This window comes from Cricetulus griseus, unplaced genomic scaffold (genome assembly GCF_003668045.3).
Source record: "Cricetulus griseus strain 17A/GY unplaced genomic scaffold, alternate assembly CriGri-PICRH-1.0 unplaced_scaffold_70, whole genome shotgun sequence".
Classification (NCBI taxonomy): Eukaryota; Metazoa; Chordata; class Mammalia; order Rodentia; family Cricetidae; genus Cricetulus; species Cricetulus griseus.
The window spans coordinates 49,301-66,510 of NW_023277411.1; the positions used below are offsets into that span (position 1 = coordinate 49,301).

The window sequence follows — 17,210 nt, forward strand, 5'->3', positions numbered from 1 at the left end:
TTCCCACGTCTCTGCTACTGTTATTACATGTCCTATTCTGACACCAACTCTTTTCATCTGTTCCCTTCGAAGACTCCAAGGCTGCATGGGACACATCTGGATGCACTCTCCATCTTAAGATCTGGGGCTTAGTCACTCGTGAAGGTCTCTTTTTGCCAGTAAGGAGCCAAAGATTAGAGTACTGGTGAGCTGGAGATTCCCAGAACCACCACATCGTAATTTTAGCACTGAAACATAACAAAAGGAGCAAGCAAGCTTTCCATGTGTAAAACTATGACATCTGGAGCTGGAAGGATGGCTCAGTGCTTAAGAGCATGCATACTGCTCTTTCAAGAACTGGAGTTCAGGTCCCAGAACTCAGATCAGGTGGCTCACAACTGTCATTCTCCAGCTCCAGGGGTATCTGATGTCTCTGGCCCCTGCTGGCACCTATACACACACCCCCAAACCCTCTGTTTCCTTTCTCCTGACTTTAGATTATTCTGCTCTATTACCAAGCCAGGTTCTGTGTCCCCACTTTACCAACTGAGCTTTTTGTATCTGGCTAGATCACTCAAAAACCACATCTTACTGATCCCAAATTTTAAGAAGCAAAGAAAGAAAATGACACATTTTTAATCAAAGGATTCAATAATGGCAGGTTTATTTAAAATATTTTAGTAGAGAAAACCTGCTAGTGTTGGAATAATGGTACTCAATGTATAAGAGCAGAGCAGAATGGAAAAATTAACAAAAGAAAACAACCAAACTGTAAAAATAATAAAATAAAAACAAAAATGTTTGAAATGGATTCCAATAGGGATCTTCTTTAAACATGTGAATAATGAAAACAGTTACTAGGTTGGCAAACTATTCAATTGGAAATTAAAGCCTATGTCTGTATTGTAAACTCCATAAAAACTGCTCATTGAATTCAAGCCTTTCATATGCTGGGCACTGAAACACAAAGCCAGTTAATTTGCAAATAAAAGGAATTATTCATTTGTTCTCACAGTTACAGGAATTAACCAGCTGCTTTCCTGCAGTGTAGAGCAGATGAGATAAATGAAAGGAAAAAAGTCAGCTAGAACTCTAAACAAACTGAAACACAGCAAATTCAGACACCAGCTTGCTCATTTAAGACAACAAACTGAACCTAAAGGCATAGTCTACATTTGCGGTTGTCATTTCCTTTCCCCCACCCCACGGACAAATACCTTCTAGATACACTAGCCATTTAGACTATTCCTGACCTCCAAATATTCTGTATACACATATTTAGCAAGGAGCAAAAGCCTGACGTCATTCAGACAGCACTACAGTCAGCATACAGTTTTAGAAAGAATACTGTATATGTCATAAAGATTCGCCTTTAAAGACAAACAAAGAACCCCATTCATTTCTAAACAAAAAGTTTTAAAACATTAAGAAAACCCATCCGAGGGTGGGTTCGGAACCTGATGAAGTGCACACTTCAAAGACTATTAGCATAACACTCTGCCAAACACTCCCAACAAAAGGACTGCTCAGGATTGTTCTTCTTCTAATAGATAATTTGTCCCTGGCCTGGCCATCTCCTTTAAAACTATACACAAAAGTCCTGCAAAAGTCAACATTTTAGTTGATCATACAACAGAATGTCGCATTGTAAACTAAACAGATTATTGATATCAACATCATGTTACCAATGTTTGTTAATTTCTCAATCCAACAGTTGGTCACAGAGGTCAAGTATTATCAAGGCTCCCTTGTCAGGTTTTCACCCATCTGACATATCCATCCTTCAAGTACAGGCAAAGTTCAACATTTGCAAGAGACAGAAGCCAGAGGCCCTTTAAGACACTGAGGAAATAGGACTGTGGGGAGAACCCATCTGGGTAAGAACTTTATCCAGCCACTGGAGAGGGCCATGCAGATGTATTTCAAACCAGCAGGGGGTGCTAGTAACATCCTGCCTGTGGTACTTGGCTCCCCAACCCTAGGAAAAAGAAACCACAGTGGTGTCATTTAACTCCCTATCTCATTGTTTCACTCTACCAAGTAAAAAGATCATATGATCAGTTCACATAATTATGTTTGGACTCATGGCTATGTCCCACAAGAAAAAAATATGCATGGGTAATTTTTGGGGATGAGCATTGGCCACCAAAAGTCTATGCAAAGACCCCAGGATCACCTATTTAGTCTGGGGTAGTGGCACATGCCTTTAATCCCAGCATTTGGGAAGCAGGAGCAGGCAGATTTCTGTGAGTTCCAGACCAGTCAGGGGTACAGAACGAGACCTTGGGTAAATACAAATGTAAAATACATTCAGCAGTTTTTTGAATAGAGATATTTTAGCCAGGAGGTGGTGGTGCATGGCTTTGATCCCAGCACTCAGGAAGCAGAGGCTGGGGTATCTCTATGAGTTCAAGACCAGTGTGGTCTACAAGAGCTAGTTCCAGGACAGCCTCCAAAGCCACAGAGAAACCTTGTCTCAGAAAAAAATACATAAAAGATGTTTTATTTATTTATTTCCCACTACATTAATGTTATGTTAAAAATTTACTTACTTATGCTTTTAAGACATAGTCTTAATGGGTAGCCCTGGCTGGCCTAAACTCCCTATGTAGACCCAACTGGCCTCAAACTCAGAGCTTACCTGTCTAATTTTTGAGCACTGGAATAAAAGGCAAGTATTATCAAACTGGCTTTATTTTTTCAATATTTTATTTAAAAATTGTGCAAACATGTACATGTTGAGTATGGATTTTCCTATGAATGTGTGGTATCTGTGGATTTCAGAAGATGTTGGATCCTGGAGGTAGAGTTTCAGGCTATAGTGATCCACTTCAGCTGGATGCTGGGACTGAACCCAGGACCACTGTAAGAGTCCTACACCTTTAACTGAACAATCCCTTGCCCCTTTATCTGTGTGTCCATGCCTGGAGAGCACAGGGGTCTACACTGGCTGTCTTCTTCAATCACACTGCACTGTGTTTTCTGAGATGAGTTCTCTTGCTGCACCTGGGCTTTTGTCAATCAGGCTAGACTGGCCCGGCAGCAAGCCTAAGGGATCCTATCTGTCTCCCATGCTGGGACTACATACAGCACTGCACCCAGCTTTTTGTTGTTGTTGCATGAATGTGTGTTAATGTACACCACAGTGTGCGTGTGGATTTCAGAGAACAAATCTGTGAAGTTGGTTCTTCTCTCACCTTTTACACATGTTGTGTAGCAATATCTTCAAAGATAAAACCTTCGGTCCTATAGGGAAGCTCCAGAATTGCTGAATGTTTTAACGGGAGGTGAAACACTCCACCCTCTAGGCAAAGTCCTTAAAACTCAGGATGCAGACATCATAAAAGCTTTAGTAAGTCCCTGAAACTGACAAGATTCACTAGGCTGTCCCTACCCAGGCTGATATGAGCCGTAAGGACTGCTGAGACACACAGACTGACTAGGCTGCCTGCTTCTGGAATAAAACATGCTCCAGCCTGGACTCTATTAAGCCCTTAGCTTGACCCGGAATAAACGGCATGATGACAGGGAGGCAGGGGGAGATAAAGGTGCCTGTCACCAAGCCTGGAGACCTGAGTTCCATCTCTGGGACCTGCAAGGTGGGAGGAGAGGACTATATTCTAAGTTCCCATGACAACCTCTTGGACAATGGTGCTCTTGCTGGGCACTGATAGGAATATATACCAGGAAGGCACAGGTATACATATTGTAAATAGCAGGGGTGGGGCGGGGGTCAGGTCTAAAGGAGATGGGTGGGCACTGCTCACCTTCACGAAACTCATTCGAATAGTGCACATTTTGGTGAGTTCATACACGGTCTCAAAACCATGGTTCACAGACTGTGCCAGTATCTGAGCAAACTCTTGGTTGTTGAAAATTTTCACACTACACCCAATGGGGATCTTGCAGACAGTGGTGGGATGAAACCCATGATGATAGTTGCAGTTCCGACCCTGCACAAATATGCTGCTGTCACTCAGGCATTCGGCATACACTTCTCCTCCAACATAGTACAGGTGGACACCTGTGAGAGGATACACCATGTCAGTCATAGGCTCAAAGGCACCCAGGCAGAGTCAAATTTGGCCACTCACATAGCCATTGTGACAGACATCTAGCTAACTATGTTATGCTTGTGATAACCTTTGTGTTCAGAAACTAACAAAGCTGCACAAGGTGCAGCTCATCACAGATTTGGAGGTAGCCCATTTGCCTCAGTGGGGATAGATATCTGGAGCAATGATCTGGACACTAGATGTGCTTATTGCTACTTTGTATCTTTGCCTTCTCAGCAGACAAGGTAGAAACTACATTCATGTTCAGAGGGTATATAGATAGGCTCCCATACAGACACAAGAGCAGAAGAGCATATAAACACATGTCATGTCATTAAATTATGATTTTACACTGACACTTCCAAGGAATGTCACACCCCTTCTTGATTGCCTATTCCTTACTCCACAGGGAAAGCTAAGCTCTGAGCACTACCCACACATGTGCTCATTGACTTAATCATATAATAAATACATATAAATGTTATAGAACTGCTTTAATCTAACACTAGTAAATAGTTAAGTCCCCTAAGAAAGATATTTGGGATGTTGAGATGGTTCAGTGTGTAGAGGTGCTTGCCACCAAGCCTGATGACTTGAGTTTGATTCCTAGTATCCACATGGAAGAAGGAGAGAACTAACTTCCACAAGCTGTCCTCTGACCAAGGTACTTACACACACATACACGCATGCACACACAAACATGGAATAAATAAATGTAAGAATTGTTTTGAAAGATATTTCACTTCTAACAAAATGTAGTACAGCGTAGTGCACCACAATAACCCAGCAATGTCAGCTGGCACCTATCAACAGCATGGGAGTTGAAAAACCACGAAGATCAATGATTGGAACAATTTCTAGATAATATGAATTCGAAAAATACTTTAAACAGCAGCATCTGAACATTTGGCATTTGCCACAAGAATGATGGGGTCACTTCTAGAGGAAGAAAAGATGAACGTTTGCAGGAGGGGTAAAGGGACACGCACCTTTTCCAATATGTCGCCTGGTGTTTTCTATTGTGGAGTTCCGGTTAATGTTGGAGAGCAGCCCAAGGCAGAAACGGTTCTTATTGTTGGAAGGATCAGTGTAACCATCCACCAACACGCTTGTGGAGGAGGCCTGGAACGTATCACCCACGTGGTTGTTGAGCTCGTAGTACACAATAGAGCACCAGTGCATTGGTTCCTCATAAACAACAGCTTGAACATCTGCAAGAAGGAAAGAAATTTGCTCACAGTTACTCCTGGAGCACCCCAACCAGAAACCGCATTGTAAAACTGGCTGAGCACGGTGGAACGAAGACAGGGAGGGGCAACTACGAGGATCACATGGGTCATTTCTGTGCGATCCAATTACTTCTTACTAAGGGCAGCATTCTCCTTTCATTGGGGAACTGGCAGAGATATGAAATACCAGCTCAGCTAGCAGGGCAACAGCACTTGCTGAATACAAATGACTTATAACTTGCTCATTAACATACAGAAATAATTGAAATCACTCCTGCTGGCACACTACCTACAAGTATTACAGTGACCAATGAGAAAGCAAGTGGCACAGGAACAGGAGGGGCCCGGAGATGTGCCAATGGGCTGGTGAAGAAAGGAACTGCTTTTGGCAAAGCCTTGGCAGACCTCTGCTTTCTCGAAGCCCTGAAAACAAACTTCTTCCTATTATGAAGCATCTGCTTGGCTTCACAAGAGCTAGTGATGGCTGAAGCTCCAGTTTTGCTATAGCTCAGGAAGAAACCATGACAGCTGGCCATTCCTTCCGAATAAAATATATCTCTCTCATCCAGACGCCAGGCTAACCTCCTTCTATTTGCTTCAAGTCATGCCAAGCGGGTGTGTTTGTCTCTCCGTTCCCAGAATGTGCCAACAATAGAAACTACACAGGTTTACCAAGAGGATGCAGCTTGTTAGGCCCAATCTCTTAAGGTTGATGAATCTCCAAACAGAAAATGCTTCTGAATGCTTTCAACCAAAAGGCTGGGAAAAGAGCCCTTTCTGCGTCAAAACCTCTTATGCATGCCTTTTGAGAGTCCAGGCACACAAACCACACCATTGCCAACTTGATCATTACTCTAATGAGTCTCATGGGGATTCAGTGTACAAATATAAGAAATGGAAAGAAAATCCACTAGGACTGGCAGATGGAAAAGGAGAAGGACAAGGACAAGGAGGAGGAGGAGAAGGCGGAGGAAGAGCAGGAGGAGGAGGAGGAGGAAGAGAAGGAGGAGGAGGAGGAGGAGAAAGACTTCCACAACCTTTTGTTTGATTGCTTGTGGTTTTTCGAGACACAGTTTCTTTGTAGCTTTGTATACCAGGCAGGCCTCTAACTCACAGCGTTCAGCCTGCCTGTGCTTCTGAGTGCTGCCGTTTTCTTAACATAACCAGCCAGTTATTTGTTTTATATAAGTAGTTTAGCTGAAAATATACTATTTCCCTTGTTTCTTTCCAGGCAATGCTTCCCTGTCTGCTGCTCTTCAAGGAGCAAAGCTTTAGTAATCACAAGTGCCAAACCCCAGAGAAGGCTGTGCCATCTGTCACATAGGCCTTCTCTCAGCTTTCAGCATTGTTAAAAATGCTTGGCTTACATGTGGACACATTTTTCCTATAAAAGGCCAGGAAGATCTTGTGAGACATATGGTCTTTATCACAACTATTCCACTCTGCCTTTGTAACCACAACAACAAATAAAAAAACCTAGCCATAGATAATACGTAACAAATGGGCACAAGTGTGTTCTAATAAAGCCTTATTTACAAAAACAGAAAGTGGGCTGATCTGTGTGCCGGCTGTAGCTTGCTGACCCATGTTCTGGGAATCCACCACAGGTAAAAACAGCAGAATAGTCAAAGTTTTTTCCTCTGAAAATACTACGTGATTTTTAGATGGCTCCAACTGGGAACATTTTTTAAGCTATTTTAAAGGAAATAACTTAAAAATAAGTCTCTATTTGGGGGTAACAGAGATAATCTCATCATGACCATTATAGCCGCCACATAGGGTATCTTGCTCCCCAAATAAAAATTCCAAAAGTGGCATGGGGCTATTCTGAAGACGTGAAAACACATGAGCATATAAATTACAGATGTATTTGTTATGTAAAACAGGACTCAATCATTTCCTCCGACTATCTCTGAAAGCACAGAGATTTTTTAACAACCTCTTGTGTATATAGGTATGTGAAACAGCCATGCAAACCCATATTTATTAGTAACAAATCATAGATGCATTTTAAACAGTTACTTGATATATGTATATAAATGCATATATGATAATATATATCATTTACTCATTTATTGAAGATGAAAGCAAATTAGCATGCTAAGGACACAGATAAACTTGTTTATTTTTCCAATACTAATAAATGTTGGCTGATTATTCAACACAGGTCAACATACCGATTGTCTTTAGAGGTGACTGACAGTTCAGTTTTCTAACCACCAATGTTGGAAACTCTCTTCACTTAACTATGTAACACAAAATGGCAGAGCACTGCTTATGGCCGTTTCAGAGACCAGTGGGAATCTGAGACCTCCATATTCAATTCTGAGATCTCATATTGGACTGTGACAGAGTTTAAGTAAAAAGATGGGCTCCAGAGAATTCTTTCCAATAGGCTTAATACAACAAAACTTTTTTTTCCATGTTTCTCAAACAGCTACCTTTTTAAGATCTAAATGAGTAAAAGTAACATTTGGGCAGGAGATACAGACAACACTCTGAAAACTCATTTTACCTCCTCTGTTGATCTTGGAGGGCAGTGCAGGTGCCATCATATTCGTGTCCATTGGCTGAGAGCCATCCTGGGCCATGGCGTCTTCAGGAGGCTGGTAAGCAGTTGTTGGTATATCAGCTACAAAGTTTGAAAGAAAAAAAATTACATGCTTCAGGCACAGACTCTCCTCTGCACTGAGAGCTTTTGCGTATGATTAGGCCTGCTCAAGTGTACACAGATGCATGTGTGTGCACTTGTATGCAGGGTTCAGAGGATAACTTTAGGTAAACATTTTCCTTTTCCTTATAGTTGGGAACGGAGGAAGCAATAAAGCATGGATCACATTTTAATTTCTGAAGGTACAACATGGATGCTGAAGTAAAATTTAATGTAAAGCACCTTGAGGGGCTCTATAAACATCCCGTCCCATCATTTTCCCTCCCAAAAATATCCATGCATTTCATGATGATCTTTTATTTATCGTGCCCCTCTTGATGTCGACTGGCAAGAGCTCTGGCACTAATATTTGAGATGCTTGTTTACTAACCTGTAATCTGAAAAGTGTAATCCTCTAATTAGTCACTATTACACCATCCGCTATGAATCAAACAGGAAAATAACTGGTTTTCTTCTTTGCTAAGTTAAACAAGCAGGAAAATAACTGGTTTTTGTCTTTGCTAAGTTAAACAAGCAATGTTCTCCATCACTTCTGTTGCATTTCCTTGCTGTTAAAAGCATATTAACATACTTTTTGGAATTACATCACTGGCAAAATGAATCTAATTAAATGGGTCGGGCGGATACCCCAGGAATTAGCTCTTCTGCCGCTGCATTGATAACAAGGGTTCTTCAATGTTGGAAAAGCTCGCCGAAGCCGCTTCTCAGAGCAGCAGTGTGTGTAATATGACATATTCCCCTTTCTTTTTATGGAGAGCAGAGACATGAACAATTGTGCCACTCAAAGAAGGATGCAGCTGCTTCAAAACTTAACAGGACTCAAACAAGCCATCCTCTTCTCCAGCTGTATGTACAACTCCCTCCCTACATTGATATTCTCCAAGCACTGGTTCACCAGGATGTGCTCAGGGTTCTACCCACTGTGCCCCCGCCCCGCAGGCCAGCCCCACCGACCTCCCCAAGGCAGGCAGCGTCCCCGAATGCCCCCTCCTACCTGGCATCTGGAAAGGGCTGCCTGGGTCTGAGCTGGTGCGGGAGTGAGGGTAGGTGCTGCTGCTGCTGCTGCTGCCTGGGGAGTTGGGGTAGCTGCTATTGGATGAGTGGGGAAACGGGTGGGTGCTGGGCTGCCTGAAGGAATCTGGAAACGTGGCGTTCGGTGGCATGTGAGGCTCATTCTGTCCCAAGTTACGGAACTGTGCCAGAAGGCTGTGCTGAGGGTTGTACTCACTGTACCTGGGAGCCAGCACGGGAGGAAGCACTGGGGACAGAAAGAAAACATAGAGACAAATGAGAAAGGTTTAGTTTATATCCTCTCTTTCTTAAAACAGGCAGTGGACACAAAAGCCTTTGCAAATAATTCCTTAGTCTTTACTTTTACATGACTTATATATTCCACAAAAATACAAAAGGCCTTTGGAGACCAACCTATTATTGGATGGTTGAGCTGGAAGTTTGCAGTCTACCCCTGGGGTCTGAAGTTCCTGTGAGAGAAAAGTCACCTGGCCATCCCAGGAGCAGGAACAGGGAGGGAGGCCACCCAAATCTGAAACCATCAAATTTGGAGACCCTCAGAAATCATCAGCTAAGTGAACCAATCCATCAACAAAACCATCCTGAATGACAGACACTGTGACAACTCAATGCTTCAATACAGAACCACTTGTCAACTGATCTGCCTGTCCAGATGTAGAACCAAGCTCTAGTGCAAACTATATAAATTCAGAATGTAGCGGTTGATATCCACGGGAGACTGTGGTTCCAGAGCTCCCTTGGAAGCCCTCATCTGCAGACACTCAGTCCCAAGTGTAACATGGCACAGTATCTAAATGGGGCCTCTATGTGTCTGCCCCACCCACACTTTAAATCAGATGTGAACCACCTGTGATGCCTAACATGATATAAATACTGTGAGATAGTCACTCCGCTGTTTAGAGAATAACAGGGGCTTCTGTCCTTTGCTAGCTGCTGCCACCGAGTCTAGGCATCCAAAGGAGTCAGTCATGTAGGCTGCATTGCTCCAGGTGCTGGATCAAGAGGAGTAAGCAAGAAGGCACATAGAACCTAGCCCAGTCACCTCTCAAGACCCTGAACTCCTTCCAGAACAATGGGTGGATTAACCCTGGGACTATGGGAGGGGCAGAGCTGTGGTGGTCATTAAGCGGGGGTCAGGCCAATGCAAGCCAGCCTATACGAGGACCTCCAGCACTGGTGACCCTGGGCAGCATCAGGTACAAACACCTCTGATCCCTATATGGTGGCCATCATACCTAGTCAGAGGCTTGATGAGAAGAAAAGGAAGAAGGCCCTCCCCCCCAAGAGTTCCTGGGCTCTGAGCCCCAGAAAGAATGAAGTCCATTGACTTTTTCAACCACCAAAACTGAAACAGAAAGTATCAGAAAGGAAGTCTGCCTGCTCAGTAGAGACAGAGTTCATTTTCTAACTATTTTCATCTGCAGATGCCTCTATGTATATCTGCAGAATCCATAGATTCGAGAGGCCGACTCCAGACTTTACCATAGCCCAACCACACAGGTAAAGACTGAGATATCTTAAAGTAACAGCATCAGTTCCTCACACAGCAGAACATAGCCCACAGGGAACACAACACACCACAAGCACACTTCAATACAGATGACAAAGAGCGCTGTCATGAAACATGAAGTAGAACTGGTCACAGCTGCCCCACCGTGCCCTTCCTTTAGTGCACATGACAAGACCCTGTGCTTCTGTTGTCTGCTGACGTACTGCACAGCTAAATTGCTAGAAAGACACACAGAACCAATGTGAACAATAGAAAGCAAATTCAGACACAAACCTTAATTTTCAGAACCTGATTCTAAACAAAATCACTTAGAAGGAAGGAAGCCTTTAACATGTATGAAATACTCCAGGACTGCTAAAATTTGGATTGGAATGTACCCCCAAATGTTCAGGTGCTGAAGGCTTGTCCCCGCAGCCTAGTGGGAAGTCTCCTAGTCACTAGAGGGAACAGCAGGAATCCAGTTCCTTCCTCTTGTGACAAGAGCTCTGCTCTGCCACCATTCTACCCCAGGATGCTATAGTGCTACAGGACAGAGAGCCCTGGAGCCGATGGGACGAAGGGCTGATACTTTGAAAATCACGAAGTAAAGTAAACCTTCCTCTTAATAAAGTGATTATTACAGACACTCGTTAGAGTGAGCAAAAGCCGAGTAGATAGAGTTCCTGTGCTCTTTTGCACACGCATGTATGAATACACACAAAACTACCCCCAGATATTTTGGAATTACACCCCACAACAGAAAGGTGGTATTGCTCTGGTCTCAACAGGCTTCACGGGGCACACACAGTCCACCCCACTCACCAGGGCTCTCCACACGCTTATAGTGATAGGGGTTGATGCACACCTCCTTCTGCTTGGAACTGAAAGGAAACTCACAGCAATCCAGAGGCTTCAGTTCATGGTGGCTCTGGAGGTCTGGCCAGCGCCACACTTGGCAATAAATGACATGAGGCAATCCCTTCCGGTGGGACACCTGCAGCCTGCCATCCAGGGAGCAGGCAATGGTGACACAGTTACTTGGCTGTCCCGGGCAGCTCAGGGCCTTCTCCAACTCTTCCATGGCCCCTTTCTTTTTCTTCAATTTTTTCACCAACACGCCACAGCTTTCTCTGCCCATTTTTCTTCTTCGTCACCCTGTTTCCAACCTAGAAGTCTCTTCACAGCTGGACTTGTGAGGGAAAACAAGCTGGTCACATTCATAGTGACTGGTCTAATTCTTCAGGCTCCTCACAGGGTGAAGTGGTGATGTCTCGAAAGGGGAGAGGCCAGAAGAGAGTTCAGCTTATTTACATTGGTTCTCTTTAGTTTCTCCGTATTTCTGAAAAGTAGAGAACGGCTCTTCCTCCTATTCCAAGAAGGGACCCAAAGTTAGCACCTGCAAAAGAAAGGATAGGAAACTGTCTTTAAAATCACCTTTAGACACACCGTGATTAACTGATAAGTGCCAGATACTAAGCACTTTGGTGTTCCCTGGATAATACTGCTCAGCTTCACACTTGGGTGACTTTATTAGCGAGATGAAACCCCAGGCTAAGCTTGTGAGAATGTGTATTCTATGATGCCAGAAGCTGAAATGTGTTCTCCTAAAACATACATTAAAGCTTCAGTGCCCATTGCAGCCCACTGTACTTGGCTTGGAGCGGCTAAGGAACTCACCAGGGTTAAATCAGATTATAAATGTGGGGCCTGAAGGCAACAGGATTCGCGGTCTTACAAGAGGAAGAGAACAGACTGCTCAGAGTGGCTCCATGCCCTGGACAAAGGTCATGTTAGTGTTTGGGGCACAGCTATCACTCAGGCAATTTGCATATTACCACCACAAGCCTATATGCTAAAGACAAGATTCAACGGACACTAAGCAGAAAACTGCAAAAAAAATGAAACAACGATTCCAACCAAAAATCTTGTGGGAGACTGACCTATGAACTGACAGACACAAGAGTAAAGTGTAAATGTGTGACCCAGTTTATATGGAAACCAGCATGTAAATGAGTAAAGTCATTTGGAATATAAGGTATTTGTGGCAAAGGAGCTAGCTGAGTGCCTAGAGTGCCTGTACAGGCCTGAGTCCTGTACTCGGAGTCCACACTAAGAGTGAGGAGTGGTGGTGCATGCTTTTACCAAAGCCCCAGGAGTGGACAGGTGGGTCTCTTGCTGGTGGACCAGCCTAGACCAGCTGGCAAACTTTAGGCCTTGAAAATGAACAAACAAATTAACCATGATGGCTGTATCATGTGCAAACAACCACAAGTAACAAACAACAATAATTAAGATCTCAGTATAGCTAAGAAATCAACAATAATATTGTTATTAGAAGTAACCACATTTTAACCATGCTTCATGAAGTAACTACAGTAGAGATGAAATATTTTAACTCAATGATTATAAAAATATGACATCAAAAATATTAAGATATAGCTGGGCAGTGGTGGCACATGCCTTTAATCTCAGGCAGAAGCAGGCAAATCTCTGAGTTCAAGGCCAGCCTGGTCTACAGAGAATAGCCAGGGTTACACAGAGAAACCCTGTCTCGAGAAACAAAAATAAACAAATAGAGTGAGTTAGATGTGACACGCAGTGATTATATGGATGTTTATAGCTAAAATGCATTTACTGGGAAAGAGGAAAAAAGCCTGAAGAGGTGGACTGTGATTTAACCCCAAAGAAAATACAAGGAATTGAGAAATTATTTTTTAAGTACACTAGAGGAAACCTACAAAATCAAAACACTAATAAAATGTATAATCTCTTAGCAAGAATGATCAATAAATCAGAAAATTCACAAATGACCAATAAGAGGAATAAATTGGGGACAATCTTCCTGATCCTCATTCTTAAAACAATAGTGACCTTGGATGCTCACTGAAGCAAATTGAGATAGTCTGCACTTCGACTGCTTAGAAAGCACCTATTGATATGGTAATTCACTATTCAGTAAAACTTCACTACCCCCCAGAACTGGAAAGACCGCTTCTTCCCAGACTCCAGAAGCAAATTAGAGAGATTCTGAGTTTCCTCCAGCCCTTTTCATTTACTCCCAAAACAGCTTTTAAATATTTTAATCACTGACTTTCAAATGGCAGGGCTTGTTTCTCTCAATCACTTTCGGGCTGCTTTCTGACGAGGGTGCACTATATGAAGTGAGCGTGTTGGGGTTGAGGGGGTACCTGGGAGCCACCATTCTGTATCTTCATTCCAGCCCAACAGCTGTCCCAAATGCCTGGAACTAGGGTATGGGGGTGGGCAACAACCTGAAGAGGCTTGAAGTTTAAGGCAAGGAGCAGGGCACAAACATCTAAGAAACTCCATGGAGCAGATGGATAATCCAATGCCAGCCCCATGGGACTGCATTGTCCTCTTCTGATGCTCCAGTGCCTCATCCAGTAGGAATGCTGACCAAGTACCAAGGATAACACCATGTGGCTGGTAACTGTTGTTAAACATGCAGAAGCCAGGGTACAGGCTGATGCTTGCCTGAATGTTCCCAAAGTCTCCCCTATAAATCCTAACTTCTTACAGTATTAGGTGTCCCCTATGGAGGGGGTCGGTCACAGGAACAAAGCTTCTGGACTCTCCATGGGAGAGTTTACCTTCTCCCTTCTGAGGGGGCAGTGGGGATGACGCTACACAGGAGGAAGTACTCCAACTGTCATACTTGATCTTTGGTATCACCAGCTACAGTACTACCTGGCACAGAGTCTTGAATAGATGAAGTCAAATACCAACACAGAAAAGAAAGAGACAAAGAGGAGTGAAGAATTAACTCCAGGAATTTCGGGAAGTTTTTCTGAAGAGGAAGCCTCCGACAGCCCATGAAGGAGAATTCTGCAAACCAACAGAGTATGACAGACATTCTGAGCACTTCCTATCACCCAGTTTAATATTCCTGATAAACTTTAAAAAGACTTCCATTTTCTTCACTAGAAATGAGGAAGTAAAATTGTGAAAAGTCAAATGTTTTGTTCCATGCCCCATGTCCATCTGTGAGAGACAGAACCCCTTTCCCCAATTCTACTGTACAGACTGCTAAAGTATGGGCCTAAACCACTGTACTTAGCTGTGGGACAGGACTCCTAAAGGGTCAACCCTTGTGTAGGTGAAAACAGCCAGAGCAGCAGTGGCAGGCCTGGGGAGGACAGTACCTCCTCCTTCTGTGTCAGCCTGGGGACAGCGGGAGGTGACTCAGCATCACTGAGAAGGTAGGAGCTTCAGGGAAGCAGGCCCTCTGCACACACCACACTGGGAGGACAGTTGTCACCCAGGAGTCAAGGTCAGGATGACATTTACAATAATTAAACCAAAAAAATTCCAAGCCTAGGAATATAAGAAAGACAGCCATAAAAAATACACTCGTGACAACTAACTGTGTACCTTTGAGAGTTAAGGCTTTTCCAGGTGCATGTCAAACAGGGAACTCACCTCACACAAGGAACTCAAAAAAGGAGTTCTACGGACTCAGATACACAAGCAAATCTTTTTCTGTCCCTTTTTGTACTTCCTGCCTTAGTTTATGTCAGAAGCTAAGTGGCCTTATCAATTTAAAGCACAACATAAAAACATGAATCAGCACACAGATTTGCTTCCCTCCTGTGAAAACACAAACACTTCACAATGATCAAAGACAAAAAAAAAAAAAAAAACTCATCGTGAGCCCTCAGCCACTTCGTAAGAAGTCAGATTTACTTGCAGAGAACATTCTTAACTGGAAAGAGGAAAAAAATTCACATTAAAATTTTCATCAGAATTATTTATAATCAGAAGATAAAGAACTATAAACACATCCACTGTGAAGACTGCATCAGCTCTGAAGCTATGCTCAGAAGCCTCTGCTGAAAAACAGACACCACCATGAGAGCAAGTGAAAGCTGTCCTGCACAAGGAGACCTGGTGTTCTAGGCATACCTGGAAGCAGTCCTGCACACAGAGATCTGATATTCTAGGCATACCTGGAAGCTGTCCTGCACACAGAGACCTGATGTTGTAGGCAAACCTGAAAGCAGTCCTGCATGTAGAGACCTGGGGTTCTAGGCATAACTGAAAACAGTCCTGCATGTAGAGACCTGGGGTTCTAGGCATACCTGGATGAGGCCCTGTGCCTTGAGACCTGAGGTTAACTGACAGGCCTATAGGATTGCAAGGGAAATCTGGAGAGATATCTCCATCCTACAGAGGGGAACACATCTAGGGTCTCTTCTTATGATCTCTTTTCCCACAGAAAATGGAGCTTGTGTGAAAACTAAAAGTATCCAAAACAGCTGAGATAGTTAACTGGGAAATGACATTTTGTAACTGCCTCAGTTAGATACATTTAGACTTGGAGATTTAACTGATTTAGCCTGCTTCCTTCAATCCATTCACAATTCTGGCTGAGATGAATATGCCAGTCACAGAGTAAGGAAACAGAAGTGTGGGTGAAAGGCAAGGATGAAGGGTTTTGCCAGTTGGTGTGAACAAGCACGCTGTGCCTCAGTCTCATCTGCTATCCCAAGAGATACCTCAAAGACATCCCTGTCTTTATAGGACAGAAATACAAATAAAATACATACAGTCCAGGAAACAGCCCAGGCAAACATGAAGAAGCAAGCTGTACCCCACAACACACATACCTTGGTCAAGCTGAGGCCACAGTAAAATCACTCGCTTCCAACACAGATATGCTGAACCTAGGAACAGCACTCTCGAAATATTCTAGGGAGATTCAAGATGAGGGTCCACAAAGCACAGGTGAATGTCTTGGTGGCCATGGGGACTTCAGTACTGGAGAAGTGCTATAAATACTGTTATTATAATTAGACACAACTGAAGTTCAAGGGAGAAAATGAACTGGATTGTTTTACCATTCTGTATGGCATCTATTTACAATCCTGATAAATAGGATGCCTTGTGAGCCTGCCAATGACCCATGGTCCACCCACTGCATTTGGTAAATGCTCCCCAGCTGGGTAATTCCAACTTTTCCGCACTCCCACTGTGGAGGATGGTAAGTATGAACCAACTCTATCTTCTTCACTAGAGTCAATCTGTTATTCCTTTTGGTTGGAGAATTACTCTGGGCCGAAAGAACCTGCTTTCTTTAAGAGAGCCTTTTCCTACTATGGTTTTAAAATTTGAAAACAAATACAAAATGTTGATAGGTGGTGGTTGTGCCTTTAATCCCAGCACATGGAAGGCAGAGGCAGGTGGATCACTGTGAATTCAAGACCAGCCTGGTATACAATAGCTAGTTCTAGGACAGGCTGCAAAGTCACAAAGAAACCTTGTATCAGGAAAAAAAATTAAAAAAAAACATAATAAATAAAAAAATAAAGTTTGAAAACAGCAAGTGTGTATCACAGACCTGGAATGCACTGCACTAGATTTCATACTTTAATGGGTACATGGAAGGAAGATATTTGAATGAGCCACTGCTGATTACATGTTGCAACCCCAGAAGCAGGTCTACTTGGAAGGTGGCTTCATTGGGAATACTGGTAACCCATTACCACTCCCTCACTACTTGATGGGCCACAATCCTTCCAGAGGATATTTCTAAAGCATATCACAGACACAAGCCCCACAAGAATGGAGGGTCAAGAAACTTAGTGAAGAACTCACCACTGCACAGTTAGAAAACACATGTAGGGCTTTCTTGCATAGCTCTTCAATAACTTTAACCCGGATCCTAATGGATAGCTGGAGGCCAAGGAGATTCAGCTTCTCCTTTTGTCATTTGCCTGCCACAAATATGCACCAGT

General features: G+C 43.3%; 1 protein-coding gene across 1 annotated transcript; it reads right to left on the reverse strand.

Annotated features, from left to right (window-relative positions):
- Positions 1-1,813: 1,813 nt before the first annotated feature.
- LOC113838915 (mothers against decapentaplegic homolog 1-like) lies at positions 1,814-11,676 on the reverse strand. The gene is given in 7 exon segments (XM_027434430.2): positions 1,814-1,957; positions 3,747-4,003; positions 5,024-5,245; positions 7,779-7,895; positions 8,929-9,192; positions 11,278-11,574; positions 11,577-11,676. Coding segments are annotated over 7 exon segments (1,401 nt in total).
- Positions 11,677-17,210: the final 5,534 nt, after the last annotated feature.